The sequence below is a fragment of the Lygodium microphyllum genome, chromosome 28 (genome assembly GCF_053477565.2).
Source record: "Lygodium microphyllum isolate KBCC chromosome 28, Lygodium_microphyllum_v1.1.10, whole genome shotgun sequence".
Taxonomy (NCBI): Eukaryota; Viridiplantae; Streptophyta; class Polypodiopsida; order Schizaeales; family Lygodiaceae; genus Lygodium; species Lygodium microphyllum.
This window is the reverse complement of record NC_141162.1, coordinates 28,811,177-28,827,056: the sequence shown is the minus strand read 5'-3', so window position 1 is coordinate 28,827,056 and position 15,880 is coordinate 28,811,177. Positions and strand designations below refer to the sequence as shown.

The following is a 15,880-nucleotide window of genomic DNA, read 5'->3' as shown; positions in this document are numbered from 1 at the left end:
TCTCTCTCTCTCTCTCTCTCTCTCTCTCTCTCTCTCTCTCTCTCTCTCTCTCGTGAAGATAATTGAATTAGGTAGTAAATATTTACATCAGACCATCAGGTCAGCATTGAATCTCTCTCTCTCTCTCTCTCTCTCTCTCTCTCTCTCTCTCTCTCTCTCTCTCTCTCTCTCTGGTGATGATAATTGAATTAGGTAGTAAATATTTACATCAGACCATCAGGTCAGCATTGAAAACAACAAACCTGAAGGAAAGTCTACACAGACTCTAACACACAAATGTCACACTAAAAGTACAGCAGCTGTGGAGTGAAAAATATCCAGCCAAGGAGCAGCAATGTCCGGAAGAACCAGATCAGCAGACACCATAGAGGTGATTTGGCACAACACTAAACCCCACATTCGGGCCACATGACCATGAATGTCAAATACTGAATCAAAAATAAAGGCATTCCAAGTACGCCAAATAAGCCACAAGGCTGTCCATCTAAGGAAATGGAAAATGCAAGAACAATTTGAACTCAAAGAGGTCATGGAGGTCATCTTCCCCATAATCCACGAACGAGCTGATATCCGGTGTTGAGTCAACGAGGACCACACACAGAAAACAAAACTCGAAATTTGTCTTGCAACAAGGTAGGAGACAAAAAGATGAAGCATTGTCTCATCACATGTAGTACAGAATACACATTGCCCAGCAAAGATCTTACAAGCACGCATCACATTCCCAATAGGAAGAGCCCCAATAAGTAGCCTCCACATAAACACTTTTCCTCTCTCTCTCTCTCATCACCGAAACAACACCCACCAAGGTGCAATCCGAGATCAACGAGCTGAAGACACAAGGAACAAAGGAGCTCAACACGTGGGCGAATATAGTGAAACAAGCACAAGCCGAAGTGGCCGAGAACTCCAAATGGATTGAGGTAGCCAAGAAGTCACCAACAAAGAATGAGGAGTTTGTGAATGCAGCACTCGAGGAGGAGAAAAGGAGAAAGCTTAGAGCGCTCCACATCCGGGCGGTCGGATGGAAGGAAGGGGATAGCCCCCTGGCAGATGCCCAACAAATATGTGAAAAGCTGGGAGTAGAGGACACTCAAATAGTGGAGAATGCATGGCGTGTAGGGAAAGACCTCACCAAGGGGAGGCCTCTTATCCTCAAATTTGCCAACTTAGAATCCAGACGAGCCTTCCTCTCTAAAAGGACAGCTCTAAAAGGGGAAAAAGTCTACCTGGAGGATGACCTCACACCCGCACAGGTGGCACACCGTAAAGAATGCATGCCACAGATCCTAGAGGCTCGCAAAGCGGGAAAATGGGCAGTATACAGACATGGTCGGGTCATCATCACAGATAAGCATCAATGACGGGGCGCGGCCTATGAGACCCACCTGAGTTTTGCAGTGTGGAACTGCAACGGAGCTATGAAAGCAGATGCAGGATTATTCCAGGAGACCTTCACCGGCAAGGACATCGTCCTCTACACACAGAAACCCACCAAAGCCCAGGCACCTACTTACCAGAAGTGAGGGGATATAGATGGGACACGGCATGCCGCCCTAGAGCCTGAACAAAAGGAGGGACCCGAGGGTCCGGAGGGATGGCTGTGTTGTACAGGGAGGAGCTACAACCCATGGTGCAAGTCATGCGGAAAGATGAGGAAGCCCAGTTCATGTGGATCCCGATACACACAGATCGCCCCCGAGACATATACATGGCAGTGTGCTATTTCCCACCAGCACACTCCCCATACGCACCACAGAAGGGCGAGTCACCATACCTACCACTATACGAAGATATCATGCACTACTCCAGCTTGGGGGATGTCATGTTGGCTGGAGACTTCAACGCACGCACAACACAAAGGCAAACCCCCTTCTTCGAGAGCGAAGACCACATGTACAAAGAGATTGCACTGGAGGAGATAGGACTCAACCGGGCATCACAGGACACAGCTGAGTGCACCGAATATGGCGAACACCTACTGGCGTTGGGGGGGGCACACGGACTGGCCATCCTCAACGGTCTCGACAGATGGCCCGGGTCGGATGCCCTCACATGCTTCCCACACAAGCATGCGGCCAATTGCATCGGACGGGGGGCACATGGAGCACCCACACAGAAACCGGGAGCAACCACAGTGGACTATATCCTCGGCCCTCTATCACTTATCCCTGACGTCCAGTCCTTTAAAATATCACCTCGCCCACTCGCAATGGCTGCCGACCATGCATACCTACAATTTGACATAGCCTGCAGGTATGACCTAACCCCCCCAACAAGCAACCCCCCAAGATTCCCTAGGTACCACTTTACCAAGCTAACTGCGAGCGCATACTCTGACCATCTCTATTGGAGCCTGCAAGAAATGAACCCCCACGCACCACTGGAGGAGGTCACAGCACAGTTGGCGGGCACACTACACACCTCAGCTGCCGAATACTTCCCCCACACATCCCCCTCCCCCCACCCCACCCCTCCGAACAAGAATGTCCCACAGAATAGCTGGTACGACGCAGAGTGCAGGGAAACCCAGCTCCGACTTCAACAGGACGAAGCACGGGGAGTACACACGCATAAACAGGCACGCTTGATCTTCCGTCGCCTAGTGCGACGAAAGAAACGAGCCTACCTCTCCAAAGTGGAGCACGAATTCTACCAGCTATTCTTAGGACAGGACAGCAAAGAGGCATGGAAGGCGTTTCAGGAACCCCAAGCCCAGACACCCATCACCTCCCCGGACACTTCGCACGCATATGCAACCTCACTATACCAAGTACCCAAGCAGCCCCAGCTACCCCCGCCCCCAGGGAGCAGACCCGGATCATCCACATTCTTCAGCACGGGGCGGGTTCGGGACGCCATTGATAGACTCCAAAATGGCCGTGCCCAAGACCACGAAGGCTTGGTAGCAGAGCATTTGACCCATGCTAGAGACATATTGGCACCTCTCCTAGCACACATGTTCAACAGAGCCCTATGCGAAGGCTTCCCAGCCAGTTGGTCAGCCAACACCATAATACCTATCCTGAAAGCCGGAGACCCCATGGTTCCCACTAACTACCGAACAGTCATGGTTGGCCATGTACTAGCCAAGCTCTATGGATCCATACTGGACCACGAGCTGAGCAAGTGGGCAGAGCAACACCAACACCGAGCTGCAGGACAAGCAGGGTTTAGGAGGGGGTTCTGCACCCTTGACCATATCCTCACACTGAGAGCCATCATAGAGGAGGGCAAAGGACATGGAAGACGGGTGTACTGCTGCTTCGTAGACTTCCGCAAGGCCTTTGACACAATCCCACGAGCGAGGCTCACACAGAGACTACAGGAACTGGAGGTACCAACCAAAATACAATGGGGGATACTGGCACTATATGAATCGGTAACGGGCCGAGCTCGGGCACTGGGAGGGCTGTCAAAGGAGATCACCAGCACCATCGGAGTCAAGCAGGGATGCCCACTCTCGCCCATCCTATTTGGCCTCTACATTGATGAGATCTCAGAGTACATAGATAGATTGGGCAAGGAGGGATCGAGCCTAGGAGGGACACTGATACCTATCTTACTATATGCGGATGACATAGTCCTCATCTCCAGCACACCCGAAGGGCTACAGCGCCAACTGGACGCACTACAGGCCTTCTGCCAAGACAAAGACCTAACTGTAAACCTGGGGAAAACCAAGGTCATGGTGTTCAACACGTCAACCCAATGGCTCCGACGGTCGTTACCCCCCTTCACATACGGCGGAGAAACCGTGGACGTGGTCCAAAGATACGTCTATCTGGGGATTACATTCTCTGGACTGAGATTTACCCTCAGAAAAGCCGCGGAAGATAGACTAACCCGAGGCTATGCAGCCCTCAGGTCAATGGAGAACCGATGTGCCCGCATACAGTTCAAGGAACCCCGGACAAAGCTCTGCCTTTTTGACACCTTGGTCACACCAGCCCTCTTGTACGGGGCTCCCATATGGGGGTCCAATATCTACCACATGCGGAGGGCCCCACAGGATCAGCCACTGCCTAAGGAGGAGGCCACCTATAAGGGATGGGAGCAGATGGAAAGACCCTTAATACTTACGATCTCACGGATGATCCGAAGCAAGCCCTCCGTACCACACGAGATCATCCGCGCAGAGCTGGGGGCACCGCCCCTCCTGGTTGAGGCCCTCTTTCAGACCGTGACCTTCTTGCGCCAAATATGGGACCTGCCCCGGCACCGGTACCCCAGACTCACCCTGAAGTCATCCAAACAGCTAGCAACACAAGGGGACACTGAGTGCTGGTATGCCTGAACAGAGACCTGGCTACGGCTCCATGGCCTGCACATGGACCACCTCCCCCCACTACAATACAACCTAGACTGCCCACACCTAGAGCTCAGCCGAGAGGAGGTAAATCGCATCACCAGAATGGATATCATCCAAACAGACACCGCCAGGACATGGGTGACCCCCACGTCGGAACTAGGAACCAAGAAGGCCTTCTACCGAGAACACTTCCTGCATATCTCCCCGGACGGCTTCATCACGTGCCCAAGCTACATGGACACACACCTGTCTCACGGGGTCAGAAGTGCCATCGGACAGATCCGCACGTCCTCACACCAACTACGGGTCGAAACGGGCAGATACGGGGCCAACCCCCTCCCCCCAGAAGACCGAATCTGTCAGCTCTGCCATCTCGAGCCAGAGACAAAGAAACACTACATCTGTAGATGCCCAGTGTACTACGAAATCCAGAGATGCTTCCACTGCCTATTCAGCGAAGGATTCGGACCACTCTCCAAGGTGATGGAATTCAAAGACCATAGATGCCTGGGGCTCTTTCTACTGGAAATACGACGCCACACAGACCACCTCCTACGAACCACGAAGCGAAAACAAGGAGCCACCAACCAATGCACACTCAATGACTTCTACCAAATACCAGCTACCCTCCCCACCACCGAGCCCCCACCAGCCCAACCGGCCTCCCAGCCTCAAGGGACCACCTTAGAAATAGCCATAGCGAGAGGTAAAGCCCGGCACCCACGCCCCGCTGGCCCCCGTCCCCATAGAAGACACTGGTCGAAGATACAAGGGATACTACGCCACCATCGGAGGGCCCTGCCCTACCGCTTTAGCCTCTCCATGCTAGACCGACCCATGCGGGACATCTTAGGATGAACACCCTAGGAGCAGTTCCACACCGCACTGGGAGTACCTCTAGATTGTATCTAGTCCAGATATCATTTTGTACCTACTCAATTTAGTTCAACATAGCAAAAATGTTAGCTTCACTGGGACTTTTGAAATCTCCCAGACATTTGTATGCAACATTTTGGTCTCATAGGCCAACTTGGCCTGTTGTAGACGTTAATATAACTTTCTTTCTTTCTTTCTTCTTCTCTCTCTCTCTCTCATGTGAAGATAACTGAATTAAATGCCAATATTCACATCAAACCATCATGTCATCTAAGAAAAACATAACAAACACAAAACAAGCCGAAAGGCCTCTAAGATCATAACACACAAATATCATTCAAAAAGGACAACCAGAGTGGAGCAAAAAATATCCAGCGAAGGGGCAGCAATATCAAGAAGAACTAGGCCAGCTCAAACAATAGAGAAGATCTGCCACATGACCAAGGACACCTGAGATAGAATCAAAAATGAAGGCATCCCGGATATGCCAAGTATGCCAGAGACTTGTCCATCTAAGGAAATGAAACAGGCAAGAATAATCTGATTGCAAAGTAGACATAGAAGTCATCCTTCCCATAATCCATGAACAAGCCAATATCTGTTGTTCAGTCACTGAGGACCACACACGGGAAACAAAACTCCAAATCCGTCGAGCAACATGGCAAGAGACAGAGATTAAGCAATATCTCATCACATGTAGTGCAAAATACACAATGACCACTAAAGATCTTACGAGCACGCAACACATCCCCGATTGGAAGACCCCCAATAAGCAACCTCCACCTGAACACTTTACCGTGATAAGGAAACTTAGACTTCCAGAGTTGGATAAATCTTTCGAGCCACTTCTTCTTGCTATCCCGAATATGCAATAATTTTTAGCCTTTCCCATGACCCACCTCTTGGCCTCAACCATCTGATCATAGATCTGATTGGCTGACCTTTTCTCAAAATCATCAAAAAGCACAAACATCCAATCCCGCCAAGGAGGCGAGGGCAGTAAAGCAGGCAATGAGGAGTACCTAAGAAGCTGCTCCTGTAAGAACGACCAAATGTCATGATAGCATCAAGGCACCCGAAAGTACTGACGAATGCGCCAAAAAAAATAAAGATGGGATTACCTAGGAATGACACCATCATGGACTATCTACGACCCCAAGCGAGCAATCCAATTAAACTTCTCTCACTGCAAGCCTTTATGAGGCCAATGCAACAACTTGGAGGTAGCCAACACTTCTAATGAATTCTCCTCCTTACGAAGTCCAAGAGGGCGTCAAACTACGAAATGCAACTCTCTTGCCAAGATGCAATCAAATGAGAAAGCAAAAAAGATTAGGAGAACTTCATAGGCCTCATGGAATTCAACACATGCCACTAGGAAACTTGAATAACCAAGTGACCATGCGAGATACCAATCTTTTCAATGAAAAATTTTGCAATATCTTTCAAGAGATGACTCACACACATAGAGCCTACAAAAGTGCCAATCTCAAAGCAACTGTATGAAAATTAACATCCAATAAAGGTGCTCTCCCCATCCTTTTAGAAGAAGCCACATGCAACCAAAAAATCCAAACCTTTCCCACCAAACGATTCCCTTTCTCTTTCCAAGAAAAAGCGAGACTATATTAATCATGATGCATTGAGAAACTTTAAGTCTCACATGAAGAGGCCAACCTTGAGATCTCTAGTATATAAACACATCGCGTATACAGGATGACATCCGATTAAGCGAGGCATGAGGAGCTACATCCACACCAATAGGATAACCCAAGTGTCAAGTAATACCTCCTTTAAAAACCAGAACTCCTAGCCAACACAAAGCTTGCAAATCACTCTCCATAATGTAGATTTCTGAGCATTAATATAAAGCCCGGAAGCTAAAGCAAAGAGATTCCACGTCAACATTCCTGGATTCACAATAGTCCAATCAGCCTTGAGAGACATAAAGGAATCATCAGCCCAAGATTTACGCAAAATTTGGGCACCACTGGGAAGAGATAACCAACAATCTTGCCTTGATCAACCCACTTATCCAACAAAGACAACATTGGGTGAGTGATTAAAGCAAATAGAAAAGGACTGAGAGGGAGACCTTGCTCAAGAGAACCAAAACCCACTGTAGACATTAGCTACCACAAGAGAGATTAGCTGACATGATCAAATGCCTTTTCAAGATCAAGCTAAAGCACAACAATTCACTGGCCAAATGCTTTCGCATAATCAATCCCCAATTGAACATTCAAAATGTTATGCATGATATTCCATCCTTTAATGAAACCATATTGACGTGGATGAACCAAGTGCGGGAATACTTTCTGCAATCTGTTGGCAAGGACATTACAAAAGATTTTATACAAAGAACACATAGCAGAAATGGGTCTTCATTGTTTCAAGAAAGTCAAAGAAGGAACCTTCGGCAACAACCCAATCACTGCAAATTCCCAATCTGAAGACATCAAATCAGAATTCCAGGCTTGCTGACATAAGCGAGTTAATGGGTCCTTAAGCTCTTCAACATGGGCTGAAAACAGCTCATTAGGAAGCCCATCCTAGCCAAGGCCTTTCCTATGTGGTAAATGGGACAGCACATCCTCCACTTCAGCCTCTAAGATATCAGCAACCCATTCAAGCTTAACCTGATTGCTAACCAAGTCACAAATGTATCAACAAGCAGAGAGAACAGCATCAGAAAGAATCTCTTGTGGACCCAAAAAAGATTTATAATAGTCAATGCACATTTGAATCATGGAGACAGGTTCAATAACCATATCACCTTGCTCATCCAACAAATGCATAATATCTACCCAAATATATTTCTAGCGTAAATGAGCAAAGAACTGATGAGATCGACGGTTATTATCGTGCAAAGCTTCTACTTGGGCCAGCAGTTTGTATTAAGCATATTCCTCCTCTTGAAGAGATTGGACTCTACATTTCAACCATTCAATGCATGTAACCAAGTCATTCATAGTATCCTTTGACTCATACAAAGACAACGAGTGAGCCAATAAAGTTTGTGAATACTGCAATTCAGCTCGACAAGAAGAAGCGCGCTGAATACCATATTATCGGAACAATGCACATGCATTATTCCTAAAAACAGCCCATGCTTCCATACCCCGAAATAGAGCCCTCCAGCTAAAAGAACCAATCAATTGTTGGATACACTCCAAAAACTGATTTTGCAGCAAAAAAGATTGATTGAAACACAAACGCAAACGAGTAAGCAAAGCCTTAAAGGCATAAACCGACCTATCAATCAATTCCAAAACCAAGGGCTAGAAATCTAATAAGACATGCTGTCGCTTCATCCACATATCAATCACAGCAGGAAGAAAAGAATCGCTCTCACAAATGTATATCCTATCATGTATGGCCAAAGTATCCGGATGCTGAAGAGAGAGATAAGTATATCCAAACTATGAAGGATGCATCCAAACCACATGTCTTGTTTCAAAGACACAACTACCAGTGCATCCCAAGCCTATTGCTCAAGACCATCCATGACTGAGTCAAGTGAAGTCGCCTTATTTGGAGATACGCATGCATTAAAATCACCCATAACAAAACCTTGATGAGCCATGGAAAGGCAGTGCAAGTTGTCCCAAAGTTGACAACGTTCCCCAACAATACAAAGAGCACACACGCCCACCAGCCACAAAATCTCATCCTCATATATGATTTCCAACATCATAAATTTTCCACAAGTATCCTGAGAAACCAAGGATGGTTGCAAGGAACATCGAGCAGCCAACATAACTCCATATTTATGGGAAACCTATCCACTAAAAAACACTTTATAATCCTTATATTCATAAGAAGAACCTGCCAAAGCATGTTATTTGTGCTCCATGGCACAAAAAACATTCCAATTACCAGCAAAAACAATTCTCCACAACTGATACTACTTATTCTCGGAAGAAATGCCTTTAACATTCCGTAAAGCAAGTCTCATGATAAACAAAAACTGAGAGAACTACTAAATCACCACTTTCCTTTAACATCCATAGCTTTAGTCGCTTGAAATCTCTCCATCTCACTACGGATCACATCCACAAGATCCGCCCTCTGCAAACTAGCCATCGAAGCACGGGAAGGGACAAAAGCCTCCCACGAGTATCAAAGAACAAAGTAGAATCAAAAGCACTTTTATCAACCATACCAACTGCAAGTAGACACGAAGATTAAGGTTTCATGTAAAAACCACTACCTCTACATTCAAAAGTCTGAGTAACAAGATGAGGAGATGGATCAGCAAGAGTCCAACAAAATTCCTATCAAGTATTGTGTCTAATCACACTGAGCCAATCATCCTGAGGAGGTAGATCCCAACTAGCTGAATGCGACTCACGCTCAATACCAACCTGGGAAACATCCTTATTTCCATTATCATGTCCATGCAGGGCAAGCGGCATAGGAGGAGCAACATCTTGTTGCTGAGTCAAAGGCTCGCGATCACGCTTTTGCATATCCATGTCAAGGTCCAACAACCTCTGCAAAATCTTAGGGCTGCTATCACATTCAGAACACGAACATGCGCCACATGACCAAGGATACCTGAGGCAGAATTAAAAATGAAGGCATTCCGAGTACACTAAATATGCCACTAAGCTTTCCCTCTAAGGAAATAAGACAGGCAGGAACAATCTGATTGCAAAGTTGACATAAAAGTCATCCTTCCCATAATCCACGAACAAGATGATATTCATTGTTCAATCACCGAGGACCACACACAGGGAACGAAACTCCGAATCCGTCGAGCAACAGGGCAAGAGACAAAGAGATGAAGCAATGTCTCATCACATATAGTGCAAAATACACAACGACCATTGGAGATCTTGCGAGCACGCAACACGTCCCCAATCGGAAGACCCCCAATAAGCAACCTCCACATGAACACTTTACCGTGATAAGGAATCTTAGACTTCCAGAGTTGGATAAATCTTTCCTACCACTTCTTCTTGCTATCGCGAATATGCCATAATTTTTAGCCTTTCCGATGACCCATCTCTTGGCCTCAACCATCTCATCATAGATCTGATTGGCTCATCTTTTCTCAAAATCATCAAGAAGCACAAACATCCAATTCCGCCAAGGAGGCGAGGGTCGTAAAGCATGTTGGGTATCTCACACGCCTTACTTACGCCTACGCTCATATGGGAGTGTGCGGGTGATCACTAGGACACTGGGGCACTTTTTACTCTCAGTAGGAGAGGTTTTTTCCCCCAGATTATGTGTACTATTTTGTATGTGCTTGTGGTGCACACTTACGGGCACTTACTGTGTTCGGGTGTGAACAGCCCCTTATAACCCTAAGGTATAAGGGTTATCATTTGTACTTTCAGCTAACACTCTATTCAGTACTATTGCATTGGGTATCGTGCTCAACTCTGTCTCTCACTCTCACACTGTCTACTGCACTTCAGCTGCACCTCGATCCTCTCCCATCTGACATTTGGTATCAGAGCTCAGCTCAGAGCAGTCTCCAGTCTGCAGTCTGCAGCCCCCGCCAGTTCTGCCCCAGCCGCCTGTTCCTGCCCAGTCCTGCCTGCGCCTGTCAGTCCGTCAGCGCGCAGCACCAGACGACTCCTCTGCCCAGCGTGCAGCTCCAACAATCAGCGCGCAGCACCGCCCTGCCCAGCGCGCCACCTGTACCTGCGTGCTGCCACCTCTGCCCAGCGAGTCCTCTGCCCTGTGTCTGCCCAGCGTGCCCCTTCGCCTGTCAGTCTGCCTGCGCAGCCTCCCTGCGCTGAGCTAGCCTGTGCCGTCAGCTCCAGCTGCCAGCGCGCCACCTGTCTCCACCAGCCAGTCCTGGGTGCCGCCTCCTCTGCCCAGCGCGCGCCCAGTCCTGCCTGCGCGTGTCACTGGACCTGCACGCCTGTACCTGTGCGTCAGTCCGACAGTACCCAGCAGTCATTACCTCGGGAATCGTGCCCGTCGTCAACACGCAGAGATTTCCAGCCCGTACTGCGTTGACATTGCTCTATTGCCTTTTGGGAAATAATGGCAAATCAGGGAGGAGATGTATTCACCTATGTGTCCAAGGAAGACCGATTGGATGGGAACAATTATTCCCTTTGGTCTTTCATGATGAAGAATGTATTAGTGGCCAAAAATTTGTGGGATTATATCAGTGGAGAGGAAGCACGACCAGGAGTTGTGGCTCCCGCTACTCCTCCTCCAGGAGGACGTGCAAGAGGGCAACCTCAGCCCCCTCCACCTCAGCCCGCTCAGCCACTTCCCCCAAGAACTGCAGCTCAGAAAGCTTGGGATACACGGGATGCACAGGCTATGTCGCTGATTGCATTGGCAGTTCAGCGTTCTATCATTCCTCATATTCGTTCAGCAGCTTCTTCACAAGAAGCTTGGTTGACATTGGAGCAAATGTTTGCAGGAAAGAATGAGACTCGCATCTCTTTCTTGAAGAAAGAGCTAGAGACTCTAAAGATGAATGAGGGTGATTCTATGCAGGATCATCTCAACAAAATTCAGGACTTGCGGGAGCAACTCATGAATGTGGATGAGTACTACTCAGATGCGCAGCTGATTTCTACGACATTGAATTCACTGCCTCCCTCTTACTTGGCTTTTCATACTGCCTTGAACCTCACTATGAGGATTTCGAAAGAGCCCATCACTTTCATTCAGCTTGTCAGTTTGCTTCTAGAGGAGGAGCAAACTAGACGGAATAGTGGTGTGGATGGTATAGCCTCTGAGCAGGCTTTTATGTCAAGGCAGAAGGGTAAAAACAGCCAAGGGAAAAATGCTTCGCAGAGTTCTGGTAGTAGTAACACTTCACAGACAAGTCAGAAACAGGGGGGCACGCAAGGCAAGAAAGAAAAATGCCATTACTGCAAGAAGCCTGGCCACTACATCACTGAGTGCAGGAAGCGCATCGCCAAAGAGAAGAAGAAGGAGTCAGGGATGTCTGTTTCTGCAGCTCCTTCCACTGCTAGTGAGTCCGCGTCCTTTGTTGCAGACAGGGACTATTGTTTTTACACTTGCAGTTATGATGTCTCTTGGGCTGATAGAGCATTTAGCTCTACAGAGGATGCTGACACTTGGTTCTTTGACAGTGGTGCCTCACGGCATATCACATTTCGTAGAGATTTGTTTGCTTCTCTTGGTGCACCTCCCGTTGGGAAGTCTGTTCAGTGTGCTAATAATGCATCATACCCTGTTCGTGGTATTGGGGAGATTCAGCTTACAGCCATTGATGGCTCTATTCTCCGCCTACAGGATGCTTTGTATGTGCCTGGCATTAAGAAGAATCTGCTTTCCATTTCTTCTATGGCACGTTGTGGTTTGCAGGTAACCTTTGATGATGACCGTTGCATGGTCCGTGACAAGGAACACATGACATTGGTCTTGACAGGTTCTCTGTGTCATGGGTTATATGAGTTGGATGCTCTTTCGGTAGATCAGTCTGCATATTTGACATCCACTCTTACTCCTGCTATGTTAGAGGCAGAGTTATGGCATGCTCGTTTGGGGCATGTAAACTATGGCAGCTTGATGCTATTACAGCGTACTCAGATGTTGGATGGATTACCTCTCTTGGAGAGACCTCCTGAGCATTTATGCGAGGGTTGCATTTTGGGGAAAATGCATCGTTTCTCTTTTCCCCGTGATGTTGCTTTTAGAGCAACAGCCAGATTGCAGCTTGTGCATTCGGATGTTTGTGGGCCCATGCAGACACAGTCATTGGGTGGTTGTTACTATTTTGTAACATTTATTGATGACTTTACACGTTTGTGCTGGGTCTACTGCTTGAAAAAGAAGTCAGAAGTGTATGATGCATTTTTGGCTTTCAGTGCACTTGTGGAAACTCAGTCTGGTTGCAAGATTAAGACTCTCCGTTCGGACCGAGGGGGGGAATACATGTCCTCTATGCTGAATTCTTATTTGCAGCAGAAGGGCATTATCCATCAGTACACTACTGCATATACTCCACAGCAAAATGGGGTAGCAGAGAGGAAAAATTGGTCACTCATGGAGATGGCCAGATGTATGCTGAAGGCAAAGAGTTTGCCTCATAGTTTTTGGATGGAAGCCGTCATGTGCGCTTGCCACATTTTGAACAGATGCCCTACCAAGGCCTTGAAAACCGTCACACCTTTTGAGGCTTGGCACAGCCGCAAACCTTCTGTTGGCCACTTCCGTACTTTTGGGTGTCTTGCATATGCCCATATTCCACAGGTACTTCGAAAGAAGTTGGACAACAAGGCTGTAAAATGCATCTTTATGGGATATAGCAGCGAAAGCAAAGGCTACAGACTCTATGATCCCGTGACCAAGAAGGTTTTTGTCAGCAGGGATGTTGTATTTGATGAAAAATCAGAATTATCCTTGGCTGGTTTTGATACATATCAGGCTGCCCGTGATGTCTTTGAAGGGCTGCTGCCCATCACATTTGGTGATTCAGCTGGTACTTCAGCAAATGAACCTAATGTTCAGCCAGCTGCTCCTATGGAACATGCAGTAAATCAGCACATTGCTGAAACTGAAATTCAGCAGGAACTTGTACACAGTCAGGAAGCAAGACAGGTGCCTAGATGGTACACGCAGACTATGAGAGATAGTCATTTGGAAACACCCTTGGCTGGTCGTACTCGAAGGCAAACTCGACTGCATGATTCAGCACATTCCATGGAGTTTGTTATGGCAGCATGTACTCATGATAATGAGGAGCCTGAATGTTTTGAGGATGCACGACATAGTGTGCATTGGATGGCAGCCATGCAAGCTGAATTGGATTCTATTCATAAGAATCATACTTGGGATTTGGTGTCTTTGCCAGTTGGCAAGCGTGCCATTGGTACGAAATGGGTCTACAAATTGAAAAGGAATGCAGATGGATCCATAGATAAGTACAAGGCACGGCTGGTAGCTAAAGGCTACGCACAGAAAAAGGGCATTGACTATGAGGAGACCTTTGCTCCTACCTCCCGTATGACGACCATTCGGTCTATGATTGCCTTGGCTGCACATTTTGGTTGGAAAGTGCATCAGCTGGATATAAAGACTGCATTCTTACATGGGGAACTTCAGGAAGAAGTGTATGTACAGCAGCCCATTGGTTTTGCAGTTGAAGGCTCAGAAAATTTAGTATGCAAGGTGAAAAAAGCTCTATATGGTTTGAAACAAGCTCCACGAGCTTGGTACGCAAAGATAGATGCCTTCTTGCTTAGTCAGGGGTTTGTAAACAGCCCATCTGAGTCTACCCTTTATGTACATAAAGAGGGGGGATCCATGCTGATTTTGTGTCTATATGTAGACGACCTTTTGCTCACTGGAACACGTGCTGATCAGATTTCAGCATTCAAAAATAATTTACAGCAAACTTTTGACATGTCTGACTTGGGTATTTTGCACTATTACTTGGGCATCCAGTTTGTACATGATGCTAGAGGCATTGGATTATGTCAGTCAAGGTACATTGGGCAACTTCTTGAGAAGTTTGGCTTACAGGATTGCAAGCCAGTTTGTACACCCATGGAACCTGGGCTCAAACTGTCATTACATGATGACAGTGATTTGTTTGATATCCATACTTATGCTCCAGCAGTGGGATGTCTCATCTATCTATGCCACACTCGACCAGACATACAGTTTGCCGTTTCAGTTTTGAGCAGGTACATGCATCAGCCTCGTATGTCGCATTGGCAAGCTGTGAAGCGTGTGTTTCGTTACTTGCAGGGTACTAGAGCTCTTGGATTGCTTTATGCCAAGGGGGGACCACTGCAGTTACATGCTTACAGTGACTCTGATTGGGCTGGTGATTTTGATACTCGTCACTCCACTAGTGGCAATTGTTTCTTTCTTGGCTCGTCATGCATTTCTTGGCTTAGCAAGAAACAATCCACTGTTGCCACGTCGTCATGTGAAGCTGAGTACAAGGCAACCTTCACTACTGCAGTTGAGTGCGTATGGCTTAGACGCTTACTTGCTGATTTGGATGTATCTGTTACGGAGCCTACTCCTTTATATACTGACAGTCAGAGTGCCATTGCAGTGGCACGGAACCCTGTGTTTCATGCTCGCACGAAACACATAGAGATTCACTACCACTTTGTCAGAGAGAGGCTACATGCAGGTGATATCAGCCTTGTCTACTGTCCTACCACCAGCAATGTGGCAGACATCTTCACCAAAGCTCTTCCACGAGACAAATTTGAAGCATTTCGCGATGCTTTGAATTTGACGCCCTTTGGTGGCGGATGATCCTTGTACACTTGATCACTCTTCACTCCAGGGGGGTTTGTTGGGTATCTCACACGCCTTACTTACGCCTACGCTCATATGGGAGTGTGCGGGTGATCACTAGGACACTGGGGCACTTTTTACTCTCAGTAGGAGAGGTTTTTTCCCCCAGATTATGTGTACTATTTTGTATGTGCTTGTGGTGCACACTTACGGGCACTTACTGTGTTCGGGTGTGAACAGCCCCTTATAACCCTAAGGTATAAGGGTTATCATTTGTACTTTCAGCTAACACTCTATTCAGTACTATTGCATTGGGTATCGTGCTCAACTCTGTCTCTCACTCTCACACTGTCTACTGCACTTCAGCTGCACCTCGATCCTCTCCCATCTGACAAAGCAGGCAATGGTGAGTACCTCAGATGCTGCTGTTGTGTGGACGACCAAATGTCATGATAGCCATAAGGCACCCGAAAATACTGATGG

The 15,880-nt window shown here is 47.3% G+C and overlaps 2 protein-coding genes across 2 annotated transcripts in view; one reads left to right on the top strand and one right to left on the bottom strand.

The window, feature by feature from the left end:
* Positions 1 to 15,880, bottom strand: part of LOC148011284 (transducin family protein / WD-40 repeat family protein) — a 191,806-nt gene that overhangs the window by 85,120 nt on the left and 90,806 nt on the right. The window lies entirely within an intron of this gene.
* On the top strand, positions 1,598 to 4,029 carry LOC148011285 (uncharacterized). The gene is made up of 2 exons (XM_087669871.1): positions 1,598 to 3,867; positions 3,951 to 4,029. The coding sequence occupies exons 1-2, from the start codon at positions 1,598 to 1,600 to the stop codon at positions 4,027 to 4,029; spliced, it is 2,349 nt and encodes a 782-aa protein (XP_087525997.1).